At 49.1% G+C, this 27696-nt stretch overlaps 1 protein-coding gene across 3 annotated transcripts; it reads left to right on the top strand.

The window, feature by feature from the left end:
• The first annotated feature begins 467 nt into the window (after positions 1-467).
• Positions 468-27682, top strand: LOC111842408 (USP6 N-terminal-like protein). Of its 3 annotated transcripts, XM_023808978.2 has the most exons (15): positions 468-1000; positions 4613-4696; positions 15340-15413; positions 15768-15850; positions 16913-16952; positions 17125-17205; positions 18481-18588; positions 18728-18837; positions 19524-19572; positions 19677-19797; positions 19888-19982; positions 20254-20319; positions 20714-20813; positions 21500-21652; positions 23700-27682. In XM_023808978.2, exons 2-15 carry the CDS (start codon positions 4693-4695, stop codon positions 25304-25306), a joined length of 2691 nt encoding a protein of 896 aa, XP_023664746.2. In that variant the 5' UTR covers positions 468-1000; positions 4613-4692; the 3' UTR covers positions 25307-27682. The 3 variants fall into 3 exon arrangements, with proteins under 3 accessions (XP_023664746.2, XP_023664747.2, XP_023664745.2); XM_023808979.2 differs by lacking the exons at positions 468-1000; positions 4613-4696 and adding an exon at positions 5272-5391; XM_023808977.2 differs by lacking the exons at positions 468-1000; positions 4613-4696 and adding an exon at positions 13734-13870.
• The last annotated feature ends 14 nt before the right edge of the window (positions 27683-27696 follow it).

Raw genomic sequence — 27696 nt, 5'->3', positions numbered from 1 at the left:
GTGGCATAGGCCACGTCTGGCACAAATACAGGAGGGCACCAACCACATCTGGCACAATCACAGGACGGCACAGGCCACGTCTGGCACAATCACACGGTGGCACAGGCCACGTCTGGTACAATGCCCTAACTTAGTACACAGACATTTTGGAAAACGCCATACTACTTTGGGTAAACTTCAAGAAAATTAATGAGCTGCGATGAAATCATATAAAGCCATGACGAGGGTGTCATGGGTGGGGACACCGCTCGTAAGACCGAAAAACGCATCCATATTTCGACAGTGAGCCGTGTGTTCTGCGGTGCCTCCGTCGAGTAATCAGGACTCATGTTACAACTTCTCAAAGTGCTGTAAACGGTGTTCCTCAGCAGCAAATAATCTCTCAAAATACATTTCCCTTTAAAGTAGCACAACCGCATCACTAGTCTTATTTTTTTTTACTGTGCCTTAGTATATTAAGTACTCCCTCACGAGGTAAATAGTAACTCAGTCAGATAAAGGCATTCGGAACTTTTATCGTGTATTAACGGAGTTATTAATGTGACAGGGAAATTTCGGATTCTGAGGACAAGTAACAATGGTGTGATAATGCGTAAACTTTCATTACTGACACCCCCGCGAAGGCAGGCAGCACCTTGCCTGTGCGCGGAGAAGGCTGGGTCGCTGACGCAGGCGTGCGGCCAGTCCCGACCTACAGGTAGGGATCACACAGCACAGTCCCGGCTCCACACTGACATGCTCTGCCGCAGCGCCTTTCCCGACCCAGTACGGCCGGCGGGATAAGACCAGCTGGCGGCGCATTGCTACCTGGATCTTGGACCGATTACAACGCGCCCCGCAGCGGCGTCCACGGCGAGCTGGCCGTGCGCTCAAATGTGCCCGGACGGCGGGGACTTCCTGGTGTGGGATCGATGGGAATTTTCGCCTCTGGTTCGAAAGGGGGACAAAACAAACTCTCCGGACGATGTGCAGAAGGCGGACGCGGGCGCTGTAGATCAAGGTAACTGGCGGCCGCTTTATTCATCCCGATGTGAGCTATCTGGACGTGCCGTGTTTCCCAGCACACACTGAGCCCGCACGGCGGGCATTCCCCTCGCCGGGGAAACATTTTCGCACATTTTGGAAACACTCTGCGCCTGCTTAGTCTGGATCGCCGGGGACCCTTTTAAGCGGCAATGCCGCCTTATTTCGCTATTTGTCGGTGCTTGGCGCCCCCTCGGAGCCCTAGGTGCGCGGCCAGGGCCGCTTTGCGCTTTCGGCATCGTGCGGGTCTTTAAATGTGAATTGAGGCACCGGAAACTTTATAACGATCCGTATTCATTGCGGCCTACAAGCGCTACCCAACGCCACCGCCACCACCACCTCCCCCCCACGCAGAGCTGAGCCTCTCTTTACGCATCACGCAAGACGGGCGACCGGGCGATTCGATTGGCTGCCGAGCACATCTTCTGTGCTGTCATTGGCTGCACTCTGCCGTCGGTCAAAATGACGTAGGAGTGTAGTTGGGGGGGGGTGGGGGGTATCTGAGTTCGTCTCTAGCGATTCTGTTACGAGTGAATTAAAGATAACATGCGTCAAATTGCTTCAATCTGCTGGGTCGCTGCATGCCGCAGAAACACGCCGGCTCTTTTATGCATGAGAACATTAATCGTAAACTTGACATTGCTGGTGTTTTTAATTCTCCGTGCCGGTCCTTATCCGGTATTTACCTTTTAATAATGCGGCTTAACGCATTCGTGCCGTAGCGACATATGAATACGGGTGCCCCCGTCCGCGCGGCATGGCCCCCACGCATCGGAGCACGCAAACAGACCGGCCGCTTTCCTGTGCCGTCGCCGCGTTTTGCCATGGAAATCTTTCGGGTTGTTGTCTCGGTTGCATTGCGCTGCATTTGTATTACTCGCATAAAACATATCAACGTTACATGACATTTGTTTATTTAGTAGACCCTTTTCTGAAAAGCGACATAAAAGTGAGACAAATACGTATACGTTGTAAATAAATGTGTTTTTAACTTCTAACGTTGAAAAGTTAATGTTAATTAAAAATCGACAATGCTCTTTAAACTGCCATTACATGCTACCTACACTTGTGCTGCTGGATAATCGTCTTAGAAATGTCCAAGTGCCTATCAGATGTTCTGACTTTAACCATATTTAACAAAATACCCCTAAACTGACTGCATTTAGACACCAGCAATTATGCAGCAAGACTGTGCATGTGAGTACCTAGGTAATGTCCCGAAGTCTGGCACACCCTCTCTTTCCGTGCCTGGGTACACATTAGTCACGCCGTGTGTGCTGATGGGTAATGACAGCACCTGTTAGTCAGGCGCTGCTGCGTGATGATGTCAGCACGCATCTTCCATGGTAGTTAGCGGAAGAACCCTCGTCCCCACGTGAAAATCGGGACAGCTCAAGGCAAGTCAGGGTCTGTGGGATGATATATTGTAGTCCTCTGGGAAGTACAGGAGGTAGGTACCTTCGGTTTAAACCCCAAGTATTTGCTCTCCCAAGACTGCAAGATTCGGAGTGACATATTCTATTTAAAAAAGTTCAAATCTAATAAAGATAAAAGCCTACCACCCACCCATTTCCACATCCCCCCACCCCCCCACCAACAGCAGACTCTAAACCCCAGCCAAATCCTGGGATTGTGCTGCAACAGCACTAGGGGATTATGGGAAAGGCTCATGTCAAGGCAGTGCTGATTAGCACTAAAAGATGGATTGCTCTGAAAGTATCCTGTCCACACAAACGCACACACAGGAACACTAGACCCCTTAGACCCTGTATGTCCAGATGTTGCCTGTGTCTGGCAGTCTGCTTGCCCTGTGTCTGGCAGTCCGCTTGCCCTGTGTCTGGCAGTCCGCTTGCCCTGTGTCTGGCAGTCCGCTTGCCCTGTGTCTGGCAGTCCGCTTGCCCTGTGTCTGGCAGTCTGCTTGCCCTGTGTTAGCCCAATTTGGCACTTGAGAAAGACCACCTTTATCAGACCCCAGCAGATGCAGGTTGTGGAACCGCAACACGAAGGCAGAGAGTCAGTAACGAAAGGCCATGTGCAGTACTCTTGTCAGATGTGGTAAAAAAAAAGTCGGGTCCAAAACCTCATTGATCTGCTCCTGGCGGCATGTTGACAGGGGCCCTAAAACATTTGGAATATAATGTTATTGGTCTGGATTAGGGGCTCCGTATCGCTGGCAGCTTCCCTGCATGTTGACAATTCTGTGTTCAGACAGCGTGACCCCAGTAGATACGGCTCAGATCATCTCTCGCCTTTGGAGTACTTTGCCCTCTGATAGGTGGAGAAAGGCATCTGAGTCCTCCAGTGGTCGGCACTCATCCATGGATGTGTTTTTGTAAGGCTTTAGAAAGCCAGGAGCAAAATTAAATTAAGTTAAAATGAGTAAAATAAGTGTGGGAAAACATGTGTTATTCCTTTTTTTTTTTTGTCTTCCTAATGTATTTTTGTACTTCTCTGTCCATTTCGCCTTTTTGTGTTGTTCATAAAAGTACCGCCGCCGCCATTCCGGAACCATCCGTCTGCAGCGCGTGGCGTGGTGATTTCAGCCCCGTGCGGGCAGAGAGCTGCCCCTCATCTGTGCAGAAATCCTCTAATTACAGTAATTCACCTCACTGCTCCTCAAGGACGCTTTTCTGAGCTATCAGATTACGGCGGCTCCACTTTGTCAGATTACGGTCATTTACTGCGCTCGTGTGTGTGCGGGTTCGGGGGGGGGGGGGGTGTGCCTTTGTATCTGGGCACTTTGTTTCCTTTGTTGTACTATGCAGCTTAATTTCCCCTTGGGATCAATACAATATGTCAGTCCGTCTAATCCAGGGGTAGGCAACCCTGATCCTGGACTGACGGTATCCACCAAGTTTTCCATCCTACCGGTTCTCTGCTGAACCACACCTGACCTCAGGCAGATAGTAACTCATTACGGTTAGCGTTGCCTACCCCAATGTAATTTATCTGAGTGCTATCTAAGCGTCAGCTTGCACAGCAGTTTGCTCTGATTTTCCATATGCAGCTGTGGTAAAAAATCAAGAGACCACTCTACAATTTTAAACAAATCTGCATTTTAAATCCTGGTTTAATCGTGGTACGGCTGGCAGAAGGCTACGCTGAGAAGCAGTTTGCTTCCTGGTTCAACATTTCTAAGGCAGCAGTACGCAAGAATAATGTGAAGCAGGAGACACGGGGGAACGACCATGAACCAGGGGCAGAGGTGACTTTCTAATGCCAGCGATGACCATCAACTTATCTGACAGTTTCTCGTAAATCGGAGGATGAATCAAGTGACTTTCAAACAAAATGCAGGTGCAGGTGTGAAGTGCACTGGTAGGTCAGTTCATATCAGTCTCCTAGAAGCAGGAAGTTCCATAAAGCGAGGAAGAAGCGCTTCATTGATGACAAACAGACCACAAGGCTGCAGTTTGCAATTTGCAAAAAAATATAATTCACAGAAGCACACCGATAAATTGAGAAATGAGTGAAACAAGAAATTGTGCTGTGGTCTCTTAATTGTTTCCCCGGCGGTAGATGTTTATTAACGCCTGTGAGTCGTGTCCCAGAGCCACAGGACCCTCACTTGTGTGTGTTCCCTGCGCAGGTCATGACTGCCTCCAGGAGCGGACCAGTGACCAGCAAGCTCACCTGTATTAAACTTCACCTGTGCCCTGGGCTCCCACCATGAGTGAGTACCGCCGGTCCGCCGCCACGTGTAGCCGCCGAGATTAGCCGTGCTAGCTGGGGTTTACGAGCGTGTGCCACGTGGGCGATGGAGTATCTGTGAAGGAAGAACTAAAAGGGCTCTTTGTGTTGTGGAGCTGTAGCACATTTTAGGTTTGGCAACAGTTGTAGTCAGGTTCTGGCAGTGGCCCTATGGGTACAGATGGGTGCAGCTCTGCTTGCTGTATGGACCTAGTCTGTGAGAGTGGGTGTGGCCTGAAGTGAATTAGGGTGTGGCCTGAAGTGAATTAGGGTGTGGCCTGTAGTGACAGAGGGTGTGGCAGTTTCATCTAAGATGTTGTTCAATGACATCATGGGCAAATAAAGACATATAATGTGCTTTTTATGGTTTTTATATAAAGTGTTTTTGGGGTATTTGAGGGATTGTGGGTGGGATTCCCGTCAAGCGCTGCACGCCGTCTTTCTCTCACACACACCTGTTTGTGCTTCTGAGGTCTTGTACTAATTTGCGTAATTACCGTAATTACTTGCCCGTCGCCAGCGCCTGCAGCAGGGGGGGGGGGTTTCCGCTCCGACATTCATTAAGGGCTTGATGTTCGCGGCTCACAGGATGAGGACTTTGGGGGGGGGTGTTTAAGCTGTTTGCCTGCCGTGATGCTGCCTGAATGCACTACGGGGACCAGTGACATGACGGCAAAGGTCAGTTAGCATCATTTACATATAATGTCCTGAAACTCATATTAGGAAAACTGTCTAACCACGTGGGGGTGGGTACAGGCGTCGTCCTGACTTCCCGACCTGTTTCGGGTCTGTCTGCCAGCCGCGATCACACCCAGCAGCGGCGCTGGCATTTCATTTACAGGTCGTTTGAGCACCGGCTGCTCCAGTGGCTTTTGGGCTTGGCCCCAGCCGGCTGCCTGCAGTGTGCCTGTCCTAAAATAAAAACGGGGCGGCATAAAATGTGCCAGCGCGTTAATCCCATTTCTCAGACGCTTGCACAGATAATTTCAATAAATGATAAATTTATGATAGATTTAGAGTGAATGTCGTTAAAGTGGGCTTAACACCGAACACCGCTGTGTGTGCAATCACAGTCCTGAGGCTGACTGAGCTGAAAAAAATGGATTTTGTCAGGGACTCTCTGCAGTGCTGCACTTTTTGCTGTGCTGTTCACTCTATTCACCCGTTCATTGTCTCGCTCGCTCCCCGCACAGCGCGGTGATGTCATTCTTGCTCAGTACTGAAGAGGCGACAATTTGCAGGTTCATACACGTACCGCCTTTGTTGTTGTGTGGTTTTTTTCTTCTTTTTACCGGTGTAATTCCCGGAACCTTGTGCTGCACGGAATGGATGACGTAATGCCGTCCGTCTTTCCGTCTGTAAGAGCCTGATATTGTGACAACCGAGCATCCATTAATATCTTGGTGTGGAATGCTGTAGATCTTAATTCCAGACACACGTGTGTCATGGCACATTATAAATAGTAGTGATAAGCTGTGATTCACTTGCCTTGTTTGTTCATGAGCTACCACTCTCCCAGTTTGGGGGCCATTTCCTGCCTCCCCTCCTCCAAATTTCCTGCCTCTGTCAGTCATACACAAATCTGCATTTTTAAATTCCTGCTAAACTGTCACAAACAGGCCTAAGTTCACTGTAAAGGGGAAAGTATTTCTTTAGTTTTAATAGCTTGGAGTCTTTTTGAGGAGCCTGTCATCAGAATTAATCTAGAGAGTTTTTATCAAGGGAAGATTGTCCTGTGTAGGACTAGGTTATTGTGAGTTCATAACCCCCCCCCCCCCCTACAGCCAGGCTGAGTCAAAGTTCAGAATGTCCCAGCATTCCACAGTGCTTATTCTCCTGTTGAGCTGAAGTTGTTTAAGGATGGGAAGTCGTAAAATAATACTCCTGACGGCTGTTTTGTCACGGTACAGTTGCTAAATCACACATACTGCCGTGTTTATATGACAGTGCTTCCTGTGAGACTAGGAGGGTATGGTTGTTTCGGGGGGGAGGTGGTGTCACAGGAAAATACCCCCCCCCTGCTCACCTATGATCGAATGGTATGAGTATAAAGTGTGTCTTCGCTCTGGGAGGGTGGGAGGCAGACCAGCAGCAGTGGCCAGGTCTTGGGTGGGGGGTGGGGGGGTCTGTTTCTGCTAGGTTTCGGTGACAAAGCCAGACTGCTGTTTTCGTACGTTTTGATTGGCCCTCCCACCCATTTATGCCTTGAGGACGTTGATAATGCTCCATCCATCCTCCAGTGTTGGGCAGATCTGGTCGCCGTCCCGAAGAACGAGTTCTTCACAATTCTGGTTTTATAAAAACATCCTGACTGTAAGTTGTCATGAAACTCATCACCCCCATTAGGTGGGGCCTGTCACTTTACCTTCCTAATTCCTTATAAAGGTGTCTTCTGTGCCAAAATAACCCTTTCCCTCCTCCCGTCCTGAATAGCTGTGCTTTGCCGGAATGACACGGCGCTAACACGTGCATAAATCTCTCCTGCACGTTTCTGGGTCGGTGCCCGAGGGGTTTCTGTCAAGCGGGACCCGGCATGGTTATGTGACACATGCACCATTACGTTGACCCTTTAGCACTTGTTCTTTATGGGACACCTTAAATCAAAAGGCCCTTCCTCACCGCAGGAACTTTTTCAGGAACCAGAACAAGGACTTTCTGTCACGTTTCCACCGCAGGAAGATTGTAGTTCGGACCAATTGTAGTTCCTCAGAGAACCCTTTTTTTTAGTCCCTACTCCAGACTAGGTACTTTTTGTCTGATCACAAACTACAGGATGGTGCCTACAGCGATGACTTGCTGATTGGTTCACCACAAGCACCGGTGTCAGATTTGAGTTTGACAGAAATACTTATCGATTTTTCTTTTCTATATGGAGCAACAAAACTCTTACTAATAGAAGAAAGGGAAGAGTGTGCAAATGGACAGATGATTATGTGCAGGCATTGTTGAGCTTTTATTCAGAAGATGATATACAGAGAGAATTTGAATTCCTGCAAGCAAAATGATTAAGTTTATCCAGAGGTGTCAACGCGTTTGGCTGGGGATCACCCACACCACAACAATGCCATGGAAAAAATGAAACAGGACTACAAAAAAAACACTCAAAGCTCACAACAGTAAAAGTGGTTCTCCATTGTTTTGGTGTGCCGGTGTAGTTTTATCAGGTACAAAATTATGTACCTGATATCCTACGAGTTTTTTGCATCTCCTGTGCGTGACGGTCCCAGTTCTTGTTGTGCAGTGGGAAAGCGACACTTGAAAGTGGCCAGGAACTACAAAAGTTCCCAGTCAAGATGGCCCAGCAACTTGGAACCAGGATCCTGGTTCTGGAATTTTGGTGGGAAAGTGCCTAAAGTGACCAACAGGTCAGTGTGTAGAATGGTACAAGTTCCTTAGCGTATTGCGTGCTTCAGCTGGATTCCGAATCATGTTATGGGGAAACCGTCAGTGACCTGCAGCCACAGATGAGCATATACACATGGCAGAAAGCAAGCCGAGAGCTTCTGGCGTCTCTGGCTGAAAGTGTATTTTAGGATTGTTGGTTGCAGGTCTTTATTTGAAGAGCTAAAGTTGATGAAAGGTGTATTATAGCAGACCCAGGTCGACACCAGTTGATATGTTGACTTTCGGCTCTTCAGAGAATGGCCAGGTGGCCGCCCGCGTGCTACTGACCTGGCCGTGATGCCGGGTCTCACACAGGTCCGTCTGGAAGACTGTCTCATTCCCAAGTGCTCCCTGTTATTGCCCTACCAAGGAGTGGATGCAGGTTGGAGCAGAGAAATTCATCACTCAAAGGTCTCTGTGGGCATCCGAAAATAGAGGGTTTATGATTTATTCCTGTTTTTTCTGCTCCTATTATAAATCAGGCCTTTCTCCAGACATCGCTCGGACATGACCCCTCGTACGTCTTGCCATTTCGGCTCCTCTGATGCCACCTTGCCCCCGGAAGCTTCTGCCTTTCATGTGAAATACGGCGTCTGCTGACAGTCGAGGTCACAGCGGAATTAAATCACTTGGTTGGTTTGTAGGGGAGACAGCCAATCAAAAGTGTTTCATTGAGTCTGTGTTCCTGTATTACAGTATATCTGCAGAGAATACTGATAGGACTAGTTTTATGTTCGGTGCTAATGCTTTATGAATTGTGTCTAGAGAAGATAATCGTGGGGAAATTGCCCATGCTGGCTCTCCTGGGGGGTGCTCTTGGGGGTGTCCTCTGGGTACTGGGGGGGGGGGGGGGGGTTCGTTCAGTCTCCCTCCTGCCCCTTGGCAGTGGGCGTACCTGAGTAAGTGCGAAGGCACACAGTGAGGGCGTGATTCTCATTCAGCTGCTGAAACACTGAGGAGAAGGAGCCAGCTTAGCCAGCCCGAGTATGAAGACATTCCTGTGGCCTGTCGCCTGCTTCATGTGTCCATGGCGACCAGAATTTGGAAGCCTGTCGAGAACCGCAAAGCTTGAGGGAAAGAGAGAGAGGGAGAGAACCGCAAAGTTTGAGAGAGAGAGAGAAAGAGAGAGAACCGCAAAGCTTGAGAGTGAGAGAGAGAGAGAACCGCAAAGCTTGAGAGTGAGAGAGAGAGAACCGCAAAGCTTGAGAGTGAGAGAGAGAGAACCGCAAAGCTTGAGAGTGAGAGAGAGAGAACCGCAAAGCTTGAGAGAGAGAGAGAGAGAACCGCAAAGCTTGAGAGAGAGAGAGAACCGCAAAGCTTGAGAGAGACTTTTACTTTTGACTTTTAAAAATTTCTTTATTAACACAAATGCACAATTAATCGTTACTCAAAAAAATAGATGAAAAAATATGAGAAAAAATAAAAAATAACAAAAATAAAGAGATAAAACAAAAGATATCAGTCCACAAATTCACCATGCACATCATACTTTCAACACTAGACTTTGATCATCGGCCAGTTCACACAACACTCTGCATTGCCCCCACACCGTGGAGAACTTCTGCAGGGTGTGGATCAGCACAGAGTACGCATACCCCACCCTGAGCCGCATCGCTACCAGCCCCACCAGTATAGACTTGGCGTCCGTCGGCCCAGCCCCTCTCCGCTTATTTTTCGAGACGGCCAAATCGCAAGTTTGGCCTGACCCACTAGAAAATTCAACAAGCACAATTTGACTTTCTCACGTGCCGTATATTTCAGACCATAGATAAAAATGACGTTGGAAGAATCAGCCTCGAACCCAGCAAACCACGCCTCAAGCTTTGAGAACATGGTCCCAAGCCTTTCGCCCCTCAGAAAAAGATGCGCCACAGTTTCATCTTGCCCAAAAAAAACGGCAGTCCACTACCACTGATTGAGGGAGGGAGAGAGAGAGAGAGAGAGAGAGAGAGAGAACCGCAAAGCTTGAGGGAAAGAGAGAGAACCTCGAAGCTTGAGAGAGAGAGAACTACAAAGAAGCAGTTAATCAGAATTACAGAGACACATGCCTGTAAAGTCCCCTGATGGTGCACTTTGGGGATCGATGACCTCATCTGCTGATATAAACACTATGAACTACAGTCCTACAAGGTGTGTGTGTGTGTGTGTCTGTGTCCGTACATGGATATACATTATATCGTGGGGACCAAATGTAATCCTGTGATTTTGAAGCTGTGGTGACCATTTTTTTTGGTCCCCACAAGAGGAAATTCAATTTTATAAAAATCTGCGATTGCAAACAAAAAAACTAAAAATGCCAAACACCTGTATATTGTTTGGTTACTTATGGTTAAGGTTAGGGCTGGGTAGGGGTTAAGGTTAAGTCCTCGTCTCTGTCTCCCACACGTGACCTCGCATCAGCTCGCTGCAGCAGGCGTCTGCCCAGATCGATTGCCTCACGTCAGCCGCACGCTGCTCTTTCTCACCCCGCCGCAGCACGACCTGCGTCATGTGGCCTTTCACGTGTCCCACGCGCCCTTGTCCTTCACTGCGGCAGATCGGGTTCTCCAGCAGAGGTAGGAAATCCAAGGATCCGTCCGGGACCCCGGTGTTCCTGAGACGGGCTCCCCAGCTGGCCGTGAGAGCGCTGCTTGCCCTGGACAGTCCGTCCTGCCCGCCCACGCGTCGTCGTCGTCTTCGTCCTGCCCGCCCGCGCGTCGTCGTCGTCGTCCTCCCCGCCCGTGCGTCGTCGTCGTCCTGCCCGCCCGCGCGTCGTCGTCGTCGTCCTGCCTGCCCGCGCGTCGTCGTCGTCCTGTGAGCGTGGAGAAAGCTGAGGGACAGAGTGTTTCACCTGGTGACAGTGTTCGGAAACCTCGGATCAAATGTATGTGTCCGTGTATGTGATGATGTTTTCGTGCGGTCGGGGGTCCAGGGTGAAGGTGCCTTACTGAACCCCGGGCCAGTGCGGGAGCTCCGTGTAGCTCTGAGTCTCTCTGGATGTGTGGATCTATGTGTCTGGGGAGGTTCAGCTCTCCTCTGCCTGTAGGTCGCGGTAGCAGATCTGCATTTCCAGCCTGGTTAGAAAGCGATGGGACGTGGGTGGGGGCGGGGATAGGGTGAGGGTGTGGTCAGTGGTGGACCTTCTGGGGCCTCCGGGGTGGTCACTCTGCCCTCTATGGGTGCTACAGGATGTGTGGGGGGGGGTGGCTTCACCATCCCAACGGAATGTGACACAGGCACAAAGGCGTGTTTGTGCGTGTGGGTGTGTGTCCGTCTCGGCTCACCGCGGTAACACGCCGGTGAGGTTCGCTGCAGGTGACGAGGCCGGCAGAACCACTTGGACGAGTTGGGTGGAAGACATGAAAGAGGAGAAGTGCGGTGAGCAAGCAGAGGCCCAGAACCGAGACTCTGCGCCGCGGAAACAGATCGGGTTCCTGAAGGGCGTACAAGCTGAAGCGTCCGGGTTCGAGTCAAAAAAGGAAGGTGTGACTGTGAATCAGCACCTGCAGAGAGAATAAATAGGCTCCACCCTCACAGCTTAATGCCCCCCCTGAATTGTGGGAGGATCCAGGTGGTGCTGCCTGGACTTAAATAACCTTTCAGTAGATGGTTCTATACCTGTTACTTAAGAATCAGAGTTATCTGCTGTATAAATTGTAAAAACACCATATGATTATTGGTGTGTTTAATTCTCTCTTCCTCACTCATTTTTATCTTTAACTGAATATAGCGCCATCTACCTTAGATAAAATCCTTTAATTTGATATCTAAAGGGATGGACACCTGCTGTGACAGTAGTTCATGTTTGGTTGTAGGGCATCGCATGAGTGATGGATGATCTGATGAGAAACGGGGCTGGTTTAGGGCTCTACAGTGACCCGCTCCTTGTGGCTGGGTTGTCATCGTCACAGTCATTGCTGTCAGCCTCCAAACCTGGAATGGCTTCTGGATTTTTTGAGTTTGCTTCTTTGTGATCGGTCACAGCTTCCCCTCGGTGTCCCCCCCCCCACCCCAACCCCGCAGTCAAGGACATGATTTCCTTCGTCCTCACATGGACGCGATGCTCACAGAGTGAGGCAGAGTAAATGGTGTGTTTCGGCAGAGTAAATTACCTTTGTTGTTTTTCCACAAAAGCCAAATGAATCATTTCAGCTGTGGTGCTTCAAAAACTCACATTCTCACCCCCCCCCCCCCCCCGACCAGCAGCCGTGGTGAAAACATTCCCAAAACCCTGTCGGTTTTTTATTTTTCTCATTCCATGGCAACGTGCTGGAAGTGATGCTCATCTGTGCTGGAACTAGGCAGTAATGTTCTATTTTTGGTCAGCTTGGAAGCTCAGGAAGTCAGAGAGCATAAAACATGATGTTTCTCTAGCTACTGGGGGGTTATCAGACCTCGGTGGCGGCACCTCCTACTCTTTAAGGGGGTTTGGCTGAACTCCCAGCTCCGGAGCTCCTCGTCTGCTCTGTGAAGTCACAGCCGACTCTGCTGCTGTTTCTCTGCTGTAGAATGTAGACCTTGCAGACCTGGGCCACAGCCATGGTCTCCTGATCTGTGTCATTGCTGCATTGTGACACTGTCAATGTATGACATAATTTCAGATTAAGCTGTTTTTGGAATAGATCACATGAGGCACATCAGGTGTGGGAGTTACTGTCTTATTGCACCTTTATCATTTCAGTGATTAGACATTAGACATTTGAGAAATTTCAGTGTGCAGCTTGGCCAGAGTAGTTTTTGGTGGATTATTTGGCTTTTATAGAAGCTTATTTGCTGGTTCTGACTGCTGTGGTCCCAGCGTGGGTTAAAAAAAACATTCCTCAGAGGCCAATGGTAGACTCCCACTTGCTGGGACCAGAGGAGACCATGAGTGTTTCTACTCTGCCACCTACGAGTGGCGCTATGTGAGAGGTCAGTTAGCCCCTGGGTCATAGTGACTGTCATTGTCAAGTGCAGCTGCGAAATGGCTCTTTAATGAATGGATCTGTGGGTGTCTTTCTTTGCTTTCACAATCGACTGCTCTGAACTTCCTTCTGCTCTAACCTCTTGCTGAGGTCCAAAGGACAGGCAGGCTGAGTGTAAAGGCTGTTACATCTCAGCTCTCCCATCTCTCCTCCTCTGGGCTCCATGACAGATCTCCAGTCAGGATCTCCTGGGGGGCGTGTCCCCATCTTGTGTGTTCCCTGTGCGTGTGGCTCAGATATACATTATATTGTCCCCACAATGTGATTAAAAACCTGTTATTTAGACGTTGTGGAGATATTTTTTTTCCCGATTTTCATAACAATCTTTGATTGCAATCAAAAAACTGAAAATGGTTACTTGTGGTTAAAGTTAGGGCTTGGTAGGGGTTAAGGTTTTGAAATTTAGGATTAGGGTTAAGTCCATTGAAATGAAAGTCCCCACAAAGATATAGATATCTAATCTGTGTGTGTGTGTGTGTGTGTGGGGGGGGCGAGGGGGGGGGGGGGCTGAGCAGTGATGCAACACTTCAGACAGACAGACCATCATTGTAGAAGAGATGGTTCTTCTCTGACACAGTTCTGAGAGATACGAGGAACGTGCTGGCACCCCCCCCCCCCACCCCCATTTAGTTTAAACTCCCTCTCCTATCCCCGCCCCCCCCCCCCCCCCCCCTTCTCCGTCTCTGTGTTTTATGATAGTCTTGGATCTTCGTGGCTGAAGGTCTCTGTGTTTTCTTTTAATTCCTTGGAGGTGTCTTCCAATTTGCTGTGATCAATGTGGACTGGAGTTCAGGGATGTCTTGTGGAGCGTTTTGAAAGCTTGAGTAAAGGTAGGCCTTAGTCTGCTAATGTACAGGTTGAGAAAAATCTCTCAGGTCACCAACATCTGTGTAGAACACTGAAGTATCTAGTTAGCGTTCGGAATGGCTCTGGTGGACGTATCAAGCATAGGTCTGTCAGCCCGTGTGTGATGCTGCTTAAAATGCTCACTCAGTGCGCTTTCTGCTTAAGGGCTTAGCTTCAGTTTTTTTCCTCTTTCTTTTTCCAAATGGCTCTCGTGAGGCACTTTTGTTTTTCTGCAGTACTTCAAATGTCAGCTTCAACCATGCTTCAAATGTCAGTTTCCTGAGGCTTCCAGACCCACACCGGCTCAATCTTTAGAAGGTCAACTGCGGAGCATTTTTAACCTTGGAAAACCATGAAAGGCAGAGCGATGGCGGAGCGGTGCTCCCAGAAAGTTGCTTGTAGTCAGAGCGCTGTGTCCGCAAGGATCATGCTGGACTCTTCCTGTGCATATCAACTAAGCAGAGCTGAAGTATGATGTAGCTGATCCTGTCCGCAAGGGAAACGCAGCGGCTGGGTAAATCAAGCTAGAGGTGTGAGAGGGGCAAAGACAGCAGGGTGGTAGCTGTGTGTGGCGGGACCCGCGGCCCTGGGACCCGCGGCCCTCAAGTGCCAGCGTCGCTGAGCAGGGCAGCATCTGGAGCACATTCAGCTTCAGATGTTTCTGTCTTACCTGTTTATTCCACGGCACCGTGGAAACGGGAAGCCGGAATCCAGGCCCGGAGAAGGTTGTTCGTACAAATCCCAACGTTGGCCCTTGAGAAGGTCCTCTATGTGCTTCGGCTACTCTCTCATCCTGCTTCTCAAACGTGTATGACGCTCTGGATAAAAGCATCCCCTGAGTAACTTACACTTAAAGACGCCTCAATTCTAACCACGTGTCACCAGACATTTCCTTGCATGCTTCTGAAACATTCCCCTAGTTTTTATATAGCCTATTTTACATATAATGGCTCATTTTCTGTTTTACTTCCATTTGTCTTTATACTCTGTATGAGTTGCTGTCTTTGTTCTCAGAAGAACAGAATCCTTGGACGTGGGTGTAAAGGTGCAGGACACCATCAGCAGTCAAACGCCCTATTGTCTGGAACTAAGACCTGTTTAAATCTAGCCCTTTCTGGAATGTGTGATGGCTGCTGTTGGCCTGTAATGTTTTTATTGGATTAAGATCAAAGAGAGAGTTTTGGCACCCACCAAAGTGGAATGGGCGAGGGAAAGATCTGCCTGTTCTTTGGTTCCTAAACAGGGCTTGTTGCTACAGTCTGATTGAGACCTGGGGGTGGGATGCTTGTTGAAAAGACCTAGTGTCTAGTGCACCATGGTTAGGCTGATACTCACCACCCATCGGTCAGTCGTGAGCAGTCGTATTCACACCACTACAATTCTGATCCAAGCAGTGGGTGATTATTGGCTGATGATGATGAAGATAACTGACCTTGTTTGGATCTCCTCACAGGTTCTGAGGCAGAGCAGGATGCAGTGATAAAGCTTGAACAAGAGCGGGCAGAGATTGTGGCCAAATATGATAAGGTAAGTTCTCCACTGTGGGCAGATCTCTGGGGTTCTGTGATTGGCCAGGAGCGTCATGGTGGTCATTAACGGCATGGGCCGGAATCTCCTTCCTGGTGACTCCGCAGATCTTTCCAGATCTTTCTAGATTGTTAAGATTGTTACCACGTTACCGTCCACTTAGAATGCTACCCCCAGAGGTATTTAAATGTTTAAAAATAAACTCTGAAAAGAGTGGCTCTGTCCTTTTGAGTTTTTAATAAAGTTCCATCTTATCTTGAGTTATAGTCTCTCTGCAGAAAGAAGAGTAATGAAAACTATGCATCATGCTGTAACCATTAAACTATGAGCACTTAAAAACGTATATTATTTTAGGGCAAAGATGGCACTGAAGTGGAACCATGGGAAGATGCAAACTTCCGTCTGTACAAGGTCATCGATAGGTTTGGCTTCCTACAGTAAGTGGTGCATTTCAAACATCTCTATGAAATGTCCATCAAGCACTCTGAGAATTACTTAAAGCTTCTCCCAGACAGAGTAGCTCTGGAAAAGATGTAATGGGCAGTTATGTGGCAGTACTTGGTTATGTACATCTTAACTTATGGGATTCCTGTGTATATATATCACGCTAATGCTATACATCTGTGTATATATATCACGCTAATGCCATACACTCCTGAAAAAGTGCGTTTTGAATGGGACAGCCTCAGATTTGGATCACTTTGAAGTGCCACTGTGCGTCAAGGGGGTTCTGGGTAATTTCTGAGTTGACACTTGTGGCTTAAGACCCCAATGCTTCATAACATAAGGATATGGAAAGGAATGTGAAAGAGCAGAGCTAAGTCAGGAGGACGGAGAAGAATTTAACGTAATTCTGGGTTTGCTTTGATCTTGGGTGGTGGATTTAGACAGGAAGTTCTCATCCACGGGCTTGTATTATAGAGGATGTTACCTCAGGCTGGGGGCTGCTGTGGGATGGGACGTCCCAGACGTCACCCTGTGCGTTATGACTCTGATATCCTGGAATGAATACCTCTCTAAGCTCTTTGAGACTAGCCTGACTGCTAGGCAGGTTTAGGAGATGTGACTGGTGGTGGTTCACTGGTGGGTCAGTAGATGAGGGTCATCTGGAGGTTAAAACGGCTTTAAAGCGGCAAACGAGGACCAAAAACCCTCTTAGGGAATGTCTCCCATTTCCTGGTTTTGGCAGCTGCATGAGGATAAAGTGGACAGTCAAATACAAACTCTGCCTTTTATCCACTATCCCTATGATCTTTAAGTCCCTTTATAAAAGATAAAAGACGGTGTCACATTCAAGACATACCAGAGAATTACAACCATCATCTTTAGTGCCCTCCTGCCATAAATTGACACAAACATGTTTCCCATTGGGAACTGATTGGAGTCGGTTCACTTACGGTTGTGACTATGATTGGTGTCTCACGGCAGTTTGGTTGGTGCGTATTCATGTTCGTTTCCCTCTTTCCCTTCCGCCCCCACTTGTGTATCCTCCATGTTAGTGAGATTGAACTTCCATCCTCTGATTCTATGGAAGAAAAGGTAAATATCACCCTCTCCAGCTCACTCAGTCTATCCCTGACAACATTTTTTATTGAATATGACGCACGGGGGGTAAATCAACCCTGAAGTGTGGCGGTTTGTTTCTGCGTGTGATTGTCCCCAACACAGCCATAATAATGTTCTTATGACCCAGATGTTTTGTCCATTATAGCAAAAGCACCTGGAAATGGAGAGAACGACAAAATGGCTGAAGATGTTGAAGAGCTGGGATAAATATAAAAATACGGAGAAGGTGAGCAGGCAGAAGTTCCACCTCCTGCAACACTGGCCCCTTCTGCAGGCCATAATGAGCAGGAGTTCATGTCATTCTCCACCGTTTCTGTTTAACCTGGATCTACTGCTTGTGCTGTTATTATTCATTACAGTGACAATGATTGATTCTCAATATGTGTACTTGACCTTACGTGTGGTCTCATGTACCCGTTATACGTCGTCTTCCATTGCCAGAGAGCAGTTCCAATTCTCAAGAACAGAAGTGCAGAGGACGTTAAAAATCCCCAGATGTCGTTCTTACCCTGCCCCAAATATCAAGGATGCATCGGTTACATCCTTGCCGAACGAGACCAATCCCATGATTCATTGCGCCCCCAAGGTTTTTCTTGGAAGGCAAGTTAGCAAGACCACTGTGGCTAAGACCACAAGTACGATCTTTGCATCCTTGGTATTGAGAAACACCCAATATCTGAGGCTCTGCAGGTTCGGACCGTGATCAGAAGGTCGGCGGTTTAAATGCCAGGGCTAACAGTGACGTCACCATTGGCACGTTGTGCAAAGTCCCTATTGCTCCAGGGATTGGGTGACCCTGCTTTCTGAATTCTACGTCGCTTTGGGTAAAAGCATCTGCTAAATAAGTAAACTTGGTAAGAACAGTTCTGATAGTGTCCTGCTCTGGAGCAACTTTCTCCTTGTGGTTCTGGTAATCACAACCCTCCAAATCAACATGAACCAGGACTGATGACAACAACCATGGACCTGGGTATTAAGTGTGGCCAAGCAAATGGAGATGACGTCTCACATACATGTAATCGTGCACAGTTTGATGCTCCCTGCTCAGATCATCTCCAAGCACAATTTGAATCGAATTGTAGGCCCTTGCCAGGGGCAGGTAAAATTTGCCAGGTGGGGTGGTGTTGGGGGAGCGGGGGGGGCCGGTGGATTGATGATCCCTTGGTCGGGGCTCCTGATTTTTCTAGGTCCACAAGCAGCCGTTTAGTTTGCTTTTGCCAGGTGGACCAGCTCCACACGTTAGCCAATGCTAGTGATGTTCCTTCTGGGGCTCGCAGGGTCCTCAGCAATGCCGACATTCACTGCGCCACGTCCGGCCATTTGTCAGTCAGCGGTTATTTTAATTTGTTGCTCGGGGCTCTTTTACCCTCTGTGTGACTGTCAACGTATCCTTATGGGACAATTAACACCCGCCTGTGGACTCGAGACATCAGCAGGGCGTGAGGAGGTGAGTCGGTGGCTTGCGATTCGCTGGGTGATGTGGCGTGTTTCTGTCTCATAGTTGGTGAAAAGGGTGTACAAGGGCATCCCACTGCAGCTCCGGGGCGAGGTCTGGGGTCTCCTGCTGGACGTGCCCAAGATGAAGGCAGAGAAGAAAGACTATTATGAGGTACCGGAAGATCAGCACTCTGATCTGTCTGTGTTAGAAACATAAGGTAAAATAAACATCGTAAACTCTTCGTAACTGTAATTTTTTAACACGCAACACTTCTGTCCTTCTCTCCTATCTGCACCCTCCTCTCCCTCAGAAACTGAAGCTCAAAGCCCGAACGATGTCCCCCGACATCCGGCAGATTGACTTGGATGTGAATCGCACATACCGCGACCACATCATGTTTATGAACCGCTACGACGTCAAGTACGTGCCGAATCTGACTGTCTGAGCACGAGATGCATGATAAATCACCTCCCCAAGGGGCCCAGTGACCTTGCTCATTCAGAGGATCGGGCCCTGTACGGCTAGTCGAATCAGGTTGATGTTTGGGAGATCCTGAATTTGTGTGGGCTGGCACGGTGGGGCAGTGGTTAGCACTGTATCCTCACACCTCCGGGACCAGGATTCGAGTCTCCGCCAGGGTCCCATGTGGGTGGAGTTTGCATGTTCTCCCAATGTCGTCATGGGGTTTTCCTCCAGGTTTCACCCAACAATCCAAAAACATGCTGAGGTTAATTGGAATTGCCAAATTGCCTATTGGTGTGCATGCATGAGTGACTGGTGTGTGAGTGTGCCGTGCATTGGGTTGGCGCCCCATCCTGGGTTGTTCCCTGCCTTGTGCCCATAGCCTCGGGATAGGCTCTGTACCCCCCGCAACCCAGAATAGGACAAGCAGTTACAGAAACTGGATGGAAGAATAGATGAAATTCCGTATGGCAACACTGCCAATTACATTCGCATTTACAATCTAATCAAGCTGGCCGTCAGAGCAAGGCATCACTGGGAGTAGAGTAAACTTGGGCCACTTGTTTTTGGTGGTGCACTCTTATACTGTTACTCACTCTGGCTGGTAGGGACTATAAAGTCATGCTTCTACTGTTCTTCTGCAGGCAGCAAGCTCTGTTCCATGTCCTCACAGCCTACTCGGTTTACAATACAGTGAGTGCCCTCATTGGTTACCCAAGCGTGATTGACATACGATGTACAGGTGCATCAGTGGAGGAGGTAGATATCAAACGCTGGCTTCATTCCCATCCCTGCAGGAAGTCGGCTACTGCCAGGGTATGAGTCAGATCACCGCCCTGCTGCTCATCTACATGAACGAGGAGGACGCCTTCTGGGCCCTGGTCAAGCTGTTGTCCGGGCAGAAGCACGCCATGCACGGTGCGTATGGCCACACCGAGGATCAGACACGCCGCAGACTGAGCGTGTGACTGCACGGTGACTCCTGACCTTTGACCTTTCATCATTCAGGGTTCTTTGTTCCTGGCTTCCCCAAGCTGCTGAGGTTCCAGGAGCACCATGACCGCGTCCTAAAAAAGATGCTGCCCAAACTGAAGCAGCATTTGGTGAGCAGGTCATGGGGAAATACAGAGTGCAGCTGGGCCTTGGTGTGAGCGCAGGGGTGCTACAGATCAGGACTCCTGGTCAAGTTGCACTCGTTTGACAGAACCTGTTCACATTCTGACGTGATCAGGGCTGAGTTTGACAGCCTAGCCTGTGGTCTCATAGCTGCTGAACTGTGATCGCAACACAAATACACTGTTTAGGAGCTTAAGACCTGTTATCATGCTTAGGAGATTTTATTCATAATTTGTTCTTTTTTTTTCCTTCCCTCAGGACAGTCAAGAAGTGTTTACCAGTTTGTACACCATGAAGTGGTTCTTTCAGTGTTTCCTAGACAGAGTAGGTGGTCTTAATAATAATAATAATAATAATAATAATGACATTTTATTGGGCCCAACATGGGGAAATTCTTTTTGCCTACCCCATCTTGCTCTCCATGACACACAGACACACGTAGGTGAGAGCTAGCTTGGTAATCGAGCTGGGGGTTTGAGTCATGACTGTTCTGGCCAGGCTGGACTCAAACCGGCGACCTTCTGATCACAGGCACAGAGTCTTAGCCCGCTGCCCCCCCTCCCTTTCTGCATTAGAGCCTCCAGTTTATTCTGATGAGTCTTGGGCTTCATCTTCGTTTCTTTCCCTTGGAGAATCCTTCAGTGTTGTTCATCATCTGTTGTGATGTCATTCTGACATCACGTGTGGTGTGAGACACTGGCCGCTTTGTGCCCCCCAGGCCCCGTTCACGCTGACGCTCAGATTGTGGGATGTCTACATCCTGGAAGGGGAGCGGGTGCTGACAGCCATGTCCTACACGATCCTGAAGATTCACAGAAGTAAGATCCTCCATGGCCCTGAAGTTTAAATTGTAAGGTCTTCCATGTTCTTTGAGCTCCAGAAAAGTGGGGCGTTTCTCAAGAACCCACAAAAGTTTTACATGTTCCTCAAGATCTGCTAAATTGTATCAGGTTCCTCAAGACCCATTAGCTGGCCTTACATTTGCTATATGATGACTGTCTAAAATACGGTCTTCCATCCCTCAAAGGTCAACAAGGTCTGATCATTAATTATGACTCAATGGCTACATTGTATAAATGCCAGATGAGTCCTATTAAATGTCTGTCATCTTTTCCGGATCATTTGGGCACTGAATTTGTGCTGTGCTTCTGAAACTGTCCCCGGCTTAATGGCTTAATGGTGTAAAGAGGTCAGAGGTGGTTTTTCTTCCGCACCCAGGCTGCAGTAGTTGGGCGCTGCTGTTGCATTTTGATCTTACCTGCATTGCATTGTGGTGCCAAGTAGGTCATGGAAGGATGGGGGCGGCTCTGTCTGTCTCTCGTTCTCTGTCTGTCTCTCTCTCACTTATCTCTGTGTGTATTGATCCCAGGCCTGCAATTCGTCCCCTGCCTCATGTCTGAATACAGCGGTGTATCTCTGTGTCTCTCTGCATTATATAACCATGTGACGCACCAGTACGTACCTTTTGTGTCATACCTGCCCAAACCTTTGTGCTTCTGAGCAGAGCAGCTGTTGAAGTTATCCATGGAGGAGCTGGTGGAGTTCCTGCAGATCACCCTGTCCAAAGACTTCTTCATGGAGGACGACTCTGTTATCGAGCAGCTGCAAATCTGCATGTCTGAACTGCGACGGGCCAAGCTGGAGCTGCCCACGCCGGGTAAGAGTCCGCACTCCTTGGGGACACACCTCCTCTGCACCAGTCACTCTGCTTGTGAAGGGCTTGCTCTTAAAGGACCCCGCCCACCCTCCACCTGCTGTCCAGTAGTCACCTTTCCTTTCTGCCAGCTGGATTCTTCTTTCTGCTAATTGGCCGATTTATGTCCCACCCCCCACTGAATAGCTAGCCAATCGATTTCAGGTGAAACGCATTTACGCATCTCAACCTGGTCCAAGTCACTGGCCACTCAATCTCTTGGGCTGTTTGATGTCTACTATATATCTTCCGTAGTGTTCACTTTGCAGTGTAGCCCATAATCCACTGTACAGTGGGATGATCTACTGGATTAGTAAATTCACCACCAGCCCCCTCCTTTCCTAACTTTGGTACAGGTCCAGCATAAATAAAGCTTCTTGTCATAATGGTCATCTTGCTTAAGGTCTTATAGGGATAAGGGGGGGGTCTGTCGTAGGCCGCTGTGGGATTGAGCTAATGGAGACAGCCTACTTGGCGCGATTAAGGCCGTTGATCCAGCGTCCGCCTTCACACACACCCCCTGCACACCCTGAGAACGCAGCGTCTGAATGTCTTCTTCTCGGTTGCAAAGGCCTCTCTGTGATTAATCTTCTTGCTCTGTCTCCCATCCTGCCGTCGTTTCCCGACTCTGTCGTCTAGCCTACAAAACAGGGGGCGTGAGCAGAGCCCCTGCCACCCCCAACAGCGCCAACCGGTGGGCATGCCCGCGTGGCACCTCCAGCCTCTGTGTCCATGTGTCCGTCACATCCCCCCCCCCCCCCTTCCCCAGTGGGCCCCCCCATGCCCCACCCTCCAGGGGCCTCAACGTCATCCCGATCTTGCCGTCGAAATGGCCTGTTAGCGCGTCAATGTCAGACCATCGCAGCTGGTTTACTTGTTCTGTCCCTCGGAAATGTCAGCGTATCCAGGCCTGTCTTGCAGAAAGCGCAGCCCCCGTCCAACACTGACACTCCCCCCCCCCCACCTTCATAAACACAAATTTTGATTTTCATAATTCATCACAGCTCCTGCATCCATCCTCATGTTGGTGGTATCACCGGCTTTCAGAATCCCTTTCCTTCTGAAAGACACCAGCTAACTCCAGTTGCCATGTCCGTCTTTCATGTCACAGACGAGTTCCATCGTTTGAGTGCTACTTTGATAGCCTGGCACCTGGTTGCCATGGTAGCACACAGGTATTGTTGACAGTTGCCCAAAGCCCTTCCCTGACACGCACACTACACTAAGTGTTGTTAAATATATTAGCCAGGGGTGCTTGATAGTCCAGGACGCGTTCCAACAACTCCCTCCGCTCTCTGCAGGTTGGCCTGGTCACAGTACTGGGGGGTGAGTGGTGGACTGGGCGAATGTTGTGAGAGTGTAGGTGTTTCGTGTGCTGCCACCCCCACCCCCCCCCCACCTCGCATGACCTGCTGATGTTAAACTCATAGCACTTCCTGTCCGTCCTGCACGGCTCTGTTGTGGTTGAAGTTCTTGGCCGGACAGCCGTCACAGCAGCTTCATCGCCATTGACTGCCCATGTGTCATGTGACTCTGACGTCGTTATCCTCCCCACCCCCCCCACCCCGGTGCTTGTCGGAATGTGGAGCGCTCTGGTCTAATCACGTCTCTTGGGTCTCTGTGGAGGGATGTGGCGAACTCTGTTTTGGTCTAACAGTGAAGAACATTAGTGCCTGTTTCTCTTTGGAATGTACTGTATTTTGAGTTTCCTTTGTCACTGTTTATTTATCCCAAGGATTTGTGATCAGTCAGGTGCTGTCTTTAAGTTATAAATATGTGTGAGTGCTTCTACAGGTGTGTGAAGGTGCACATTGAAAGTTTTTACACTGATCTAGATGTTTCACCATCTTACCATTTGTCTCTGTATGGATGGATGTATCTTTCTGTCTCTTTTCCTTTTGTTCCCAAGTTCTGTTGATGCATGATGTACTCGTGTGTTTTGAACCTGTATTCTCGGTTCTAAAAATCTAATGTAACGATGACTCTGTCCTCTGTGGTTCTGCTTGCGCAGGTAAGGAGGAAGAATTTCCCAGGAAGCCACTGGGTCAGCTCCCACCCGATTCCACCACCGACCACCTAGTCAACGGTCAGAGTCACCGTGGCAAAGCTGAGAGTGACCAGAAAGCAGTCAGCGTTTCCCCAGAGAAGGGCCTGGAAGCTGTTCCCGGGATGGGACAAGATGGGGCGAGTTCGGTGGCTGGGTCTGAAGCCGGTCCAGATGAGAGTCCGCGGACGGGTCCAGAGGCAGTTGCAAAGGCAGAGCCGGAGCAGCCGAGGCAAGGCCGGCCCAACAGCAAGGCCAGGAGGGACTCGTTAGAGAGGATGGTGCGACAGCACAGGAGCGAGAAGGAGGCCCGGTCCCGGGCATCGGGGGAGCCGGAAGCCCCGAAGCCTCCATCGATGCCCATCTCTACTACTTCTCCACCAGCACAGAATGGACCGAGCAGTACTCCCGCCACAGCCAACGGAGTGACCAATACTCGCATCCGAGATATCACCCCACGCTGGGTGAAGCCCTCTGAGACCAAGCTTGAAGCAGCTATGTCGGCCGGCACTGAGTACAGCAAGCGCCACGGGGTGTTCTACAGCCAGAGCAGCACACCGTCGCACTCTCCCTCCATCATGGACGAAAGCCAGTTCTTTCAGCGACAGACCCGGCTACGGTCCAGCGGTTTTGCAGCCGAATCCAACAGGGGCTCCAACGGCTCACAGTATGACAACGTCCCGGGTTCGGAGATTAACGTCGTGGAGATCCCGCGACCCCAGGTCCTGCATGGTGAGGCACAGCTGAGGCAGGGCCCAATCTGGACCGGTGGCACTACAGTCAGAACCAGCACTGGCCAACAGAGGCTTGGGCTGCCCCTGGACAATGTGGGCCCTGGACCCATGGGTCAAACTCCTCGACACATCCCCAGCAGTCCCCGGCGGTACCACGGTGCTCCCGTGCAGCAGGACGCTCGACGGGACGGACGCTCTTTGGAGTACAACGCCTCCATGAAATACCACCCTGCAGAGCGTCCGCGCAGGATAAACCCGGCACCCCCTGAAGCCATACCCCCGGAGCAGCATCTGTATGGCACTAACCTGCACGTGCCCGCCAGCTTCTCACCTGACCAGGTCCTTGCCAACAGTTCCTACACTAATTATCGGCAGCCATCCCCCCCACACGCTGGTCACGCCACAAGGATTCCTATGGGACAGAGTGCATATGCACAGCCGGACGGTACTCTTGCCTATACAAGAGCGCCCCCTAGGGTGACTAAAGCACCAGTTTACCTTCTGCCCCACAGTGGGCATGAGGCCCCCAGGAGGGCAGACCGGCTGCCCCCTCACTTGGAGGATCAGCAGCACAGGGGCTGGGGGTTGCAGTGGGGACCTGCACCAGACGTTTTGCACCCCCGGGGAAATATTCCCAGATCTCCCAGCTTCCACAAGGCACAGCTGTCCCCCCATGAGCAGTTTTCCTACCCTCCTAGCCCAGACAGACTCCACCACTACAGGACACATTATCAGGAGCAGCAGATTTTGCCGAGGCAGCAGCTCCCTCCAGTGTTCGGAGGCCAACACTACAGGCACCCTGCGGAAGCCTTTGCCTTGCAGGAGACAATGCTACTCTGAATCACCAAACACACATTCTGATTTTGTTTTCTGTTTTCTGTGACTGATCCCGAGTCAAAATCATGTGACACAGTACGCCCACTCCCAAAAACATTTTGGAAATCAGCTGAAACTTTTGAAAATCAGCTGAAAATTTTTATTCTGTTGTTGTATTGTTAACAGCAGATAATCTTTGAGCTTTGAGCTCAGTTGAGTTAATTGTAAACTGAGTTTTACCCTCTGAGCTGTGAAAAATCTGCATCCCCCCGGTGTGTCGATGTTTACTCTGGGAGTGAGAAATACAAATGACTTCTGAAATGTTATGTTTTTTATGACATCCAAATTTGTTATTTAGAATTTTTTCTCTATAATATGCTTGTGAATTTGAAGTTGAGTCTCTCTGAATAGCAGATATTAAGTAACATGGCAGAAAAATAGATACTGTTTTCGTTCTTTCATTCGGACCTGCTAGGCACTACCACAGGAGTAGAGTACGGTCAATGCATGTCCTTTTGCTCTGGCTGGCACTGTTTGGTGCTTCTCCGGAATCAGCAGGCTAAGTGGCTTTGCACGTCTGCAGCAACCTCCACAACCAGGCATCAGACCCTTGGGTGGGGATGGACAGAGAAACCCCACATTCTGTCTTGTCCAAAGCCCCTTTTATTTCCCCGTGATGTGCAGGGCATTATGGGAAAGGATACAGTTACCAGCATTTTGGGTCTTTATTGATCCCGACTTGGACTAACATGCCTGCTTCAGGGGCGACGTGTAAGGATGGGATATATACCAGCTCAGGACTCGCGGCACTACTAAATAAACACAAGCAGCTGTGGAGGAACCACAGCCTGAAGTCGGTCCCTCTTTCACAGACTTGCTTAGGTGCTACACTTCAACAGTTTGGGCAACATTGGAATGCTAGTATTTAGCTGCTGAGAAAATGTTACCTCAATAATTTGGGCAAGGAACGCTAATCCATGGTTAGTTTTTATTATCGGGGGAGATATTAATTAGCATTCTTTTTCAATGTGCTATATATTTGGATTTTTTTTTTTTAAGGATCAGTTGAAGTGTGATTATACTTAACTATCTTTTGAGGTTGAAGATGAATGTAAAGCAAGCAGTTCAGGATTGCTGCTTGTGGAAGATCAGAGACCATTTATTCCTGTGGTCCCCATAAGGAGGCCAGTCAGAGTCTGTGGTCCCAGCTGCCGACTGGGTCCTATGACCCCTAGGTTTGGGTCCCACATGGAATATTAGCTTGCTGGCATTGCTACAGAGATTGTGTTGCACCTGCTCCTGTAGATTAGTTGGCTGGCCTACAGAGGGGGCTGTGGAGCTCACAGTGCTATGCACAGCCCTCCCCGTGGTAGGAGTGTCGCCTGTATGAGCAGAATCCCCTTGTTTCTGATTCCTCCTGGTAGGTTATAGTGGACAGGGGAACGAGTCGAGTCCAGATTAATGAACCAGGAAAACTCTGCCGCTGACTGTAAGTCCTGCATCTCCACTACCGGCCCATTAAGTGTCTGTTTTGCGTGTTTATTGTAAACACGCGTGTCTCGGGTTTGGCTACACGCTGACTCGCTGCTGTACCCACATATACTGTCCCTCACTGACACAGGTCTTCCTTCCACAGGCTCACAAACCAAAGTCCATGTTTCTTCGGAAAATTGCTCTGGAAAGTTTTTACTTTGGGGCAGAAAGATGCAAACCGCAGTGGTGTGTCTGCACTTGTATATAATGACTATAAAAAACTGTTAATTCATTTTTTTTTGGTTCGTTTTGGCAATTTTATTTTTAATATATGACTTGTGTTTGCCAGGAATGATACTGAACACTCTGGTTCCTCTTTTCTCTTTACCAATAATCCAGGTTGACTTGTTTTCAAAGGGCATTAGGTGTTCTTTTTTCCCTGAGATGTATCTCTGACAGAATTTCTGAGTGATTTCTGTATTTAAAAGCAGAGAACTCTGGCTCCTCTCTTTATTCAGATGCAATTTATGGGCCACAAAGCTATTTCCACTGTGATTTGCAATTGTTCCTCCTTTATAATCAGTGTATGACTACTGTACTATCTCGTTTTAAAGCGACAGGCACCAAGGGCAGGGCTGTTCTGGATTACTGGGTGAAACTGATGCACTCCTTGGCTGGCTGGATGGAATCTTGCCAACTTATTACCTTGCATGAAAGCTACTTTGGGGCTTGATTTGTACGTTCTTCAGGTAAATCTCCATTTACGCATGTTTGCAATAGCATTATGTTTAAAAGGAACATTGCTGTCCTGCTCTCCTTGGTTAGCCAGAGTGACAAGGCATTTCACTTACAAATCCTCTTTTTCTGATTATCAGGCATATTACTTATGAATACTGTTGCCTAATCAATAAAAAAACCCTTACTGTATGTCGTGTTTTGTT

The sequence above is a fragment of the Paramormyrops kingsleyae genome, chromosome 1 (genome assembly GCF_048594095.1).
Source record: "Paramormyrops kingsleyae isolate MSU_618 chromosome 1, PKINGS_0.4, whole genome shotgun sequence".
In the NCBI taxonomy this organism is placed as follows: Eukaryota; Metazoa; Chordata; class Actinopteri; order Osteoglossiformes; family Mormyridae; genus Paramormyrops; species Paramormyrops kingsleyae.
The sequence above is the reverse complement of the archived record's forward strand: the minus strand, read 5'-3'. Positions and strand labels throughout refer to the sequence as shown.

Excerpts from the sequence above, each read along its gene's own strand:
- LOC111842408 (XM_023808977.2), top strand. The coding sequence starts at position 13,816 with ATGTGGACTGGAGTTCAGGGATGTCTTGTGGAGCGTTTTGAAAGCTTG. Across the intron at positions 18,838-19,523 it reads ATGAACCGCTACGACGTCAA|GCAGCAAGCTCTGTTCCATG; the intron begins GTACGTGCCGAA and ends GTTCTTCTGCAG. Across the intron at positions 21,653-23,699 it reads GCTGGAGCTGCCCACGCCGG|GTAAGGAGGAAGAATTTCCC; the intron begins GTAAGAGTCCGC and ends CTGCTTGCGCAG.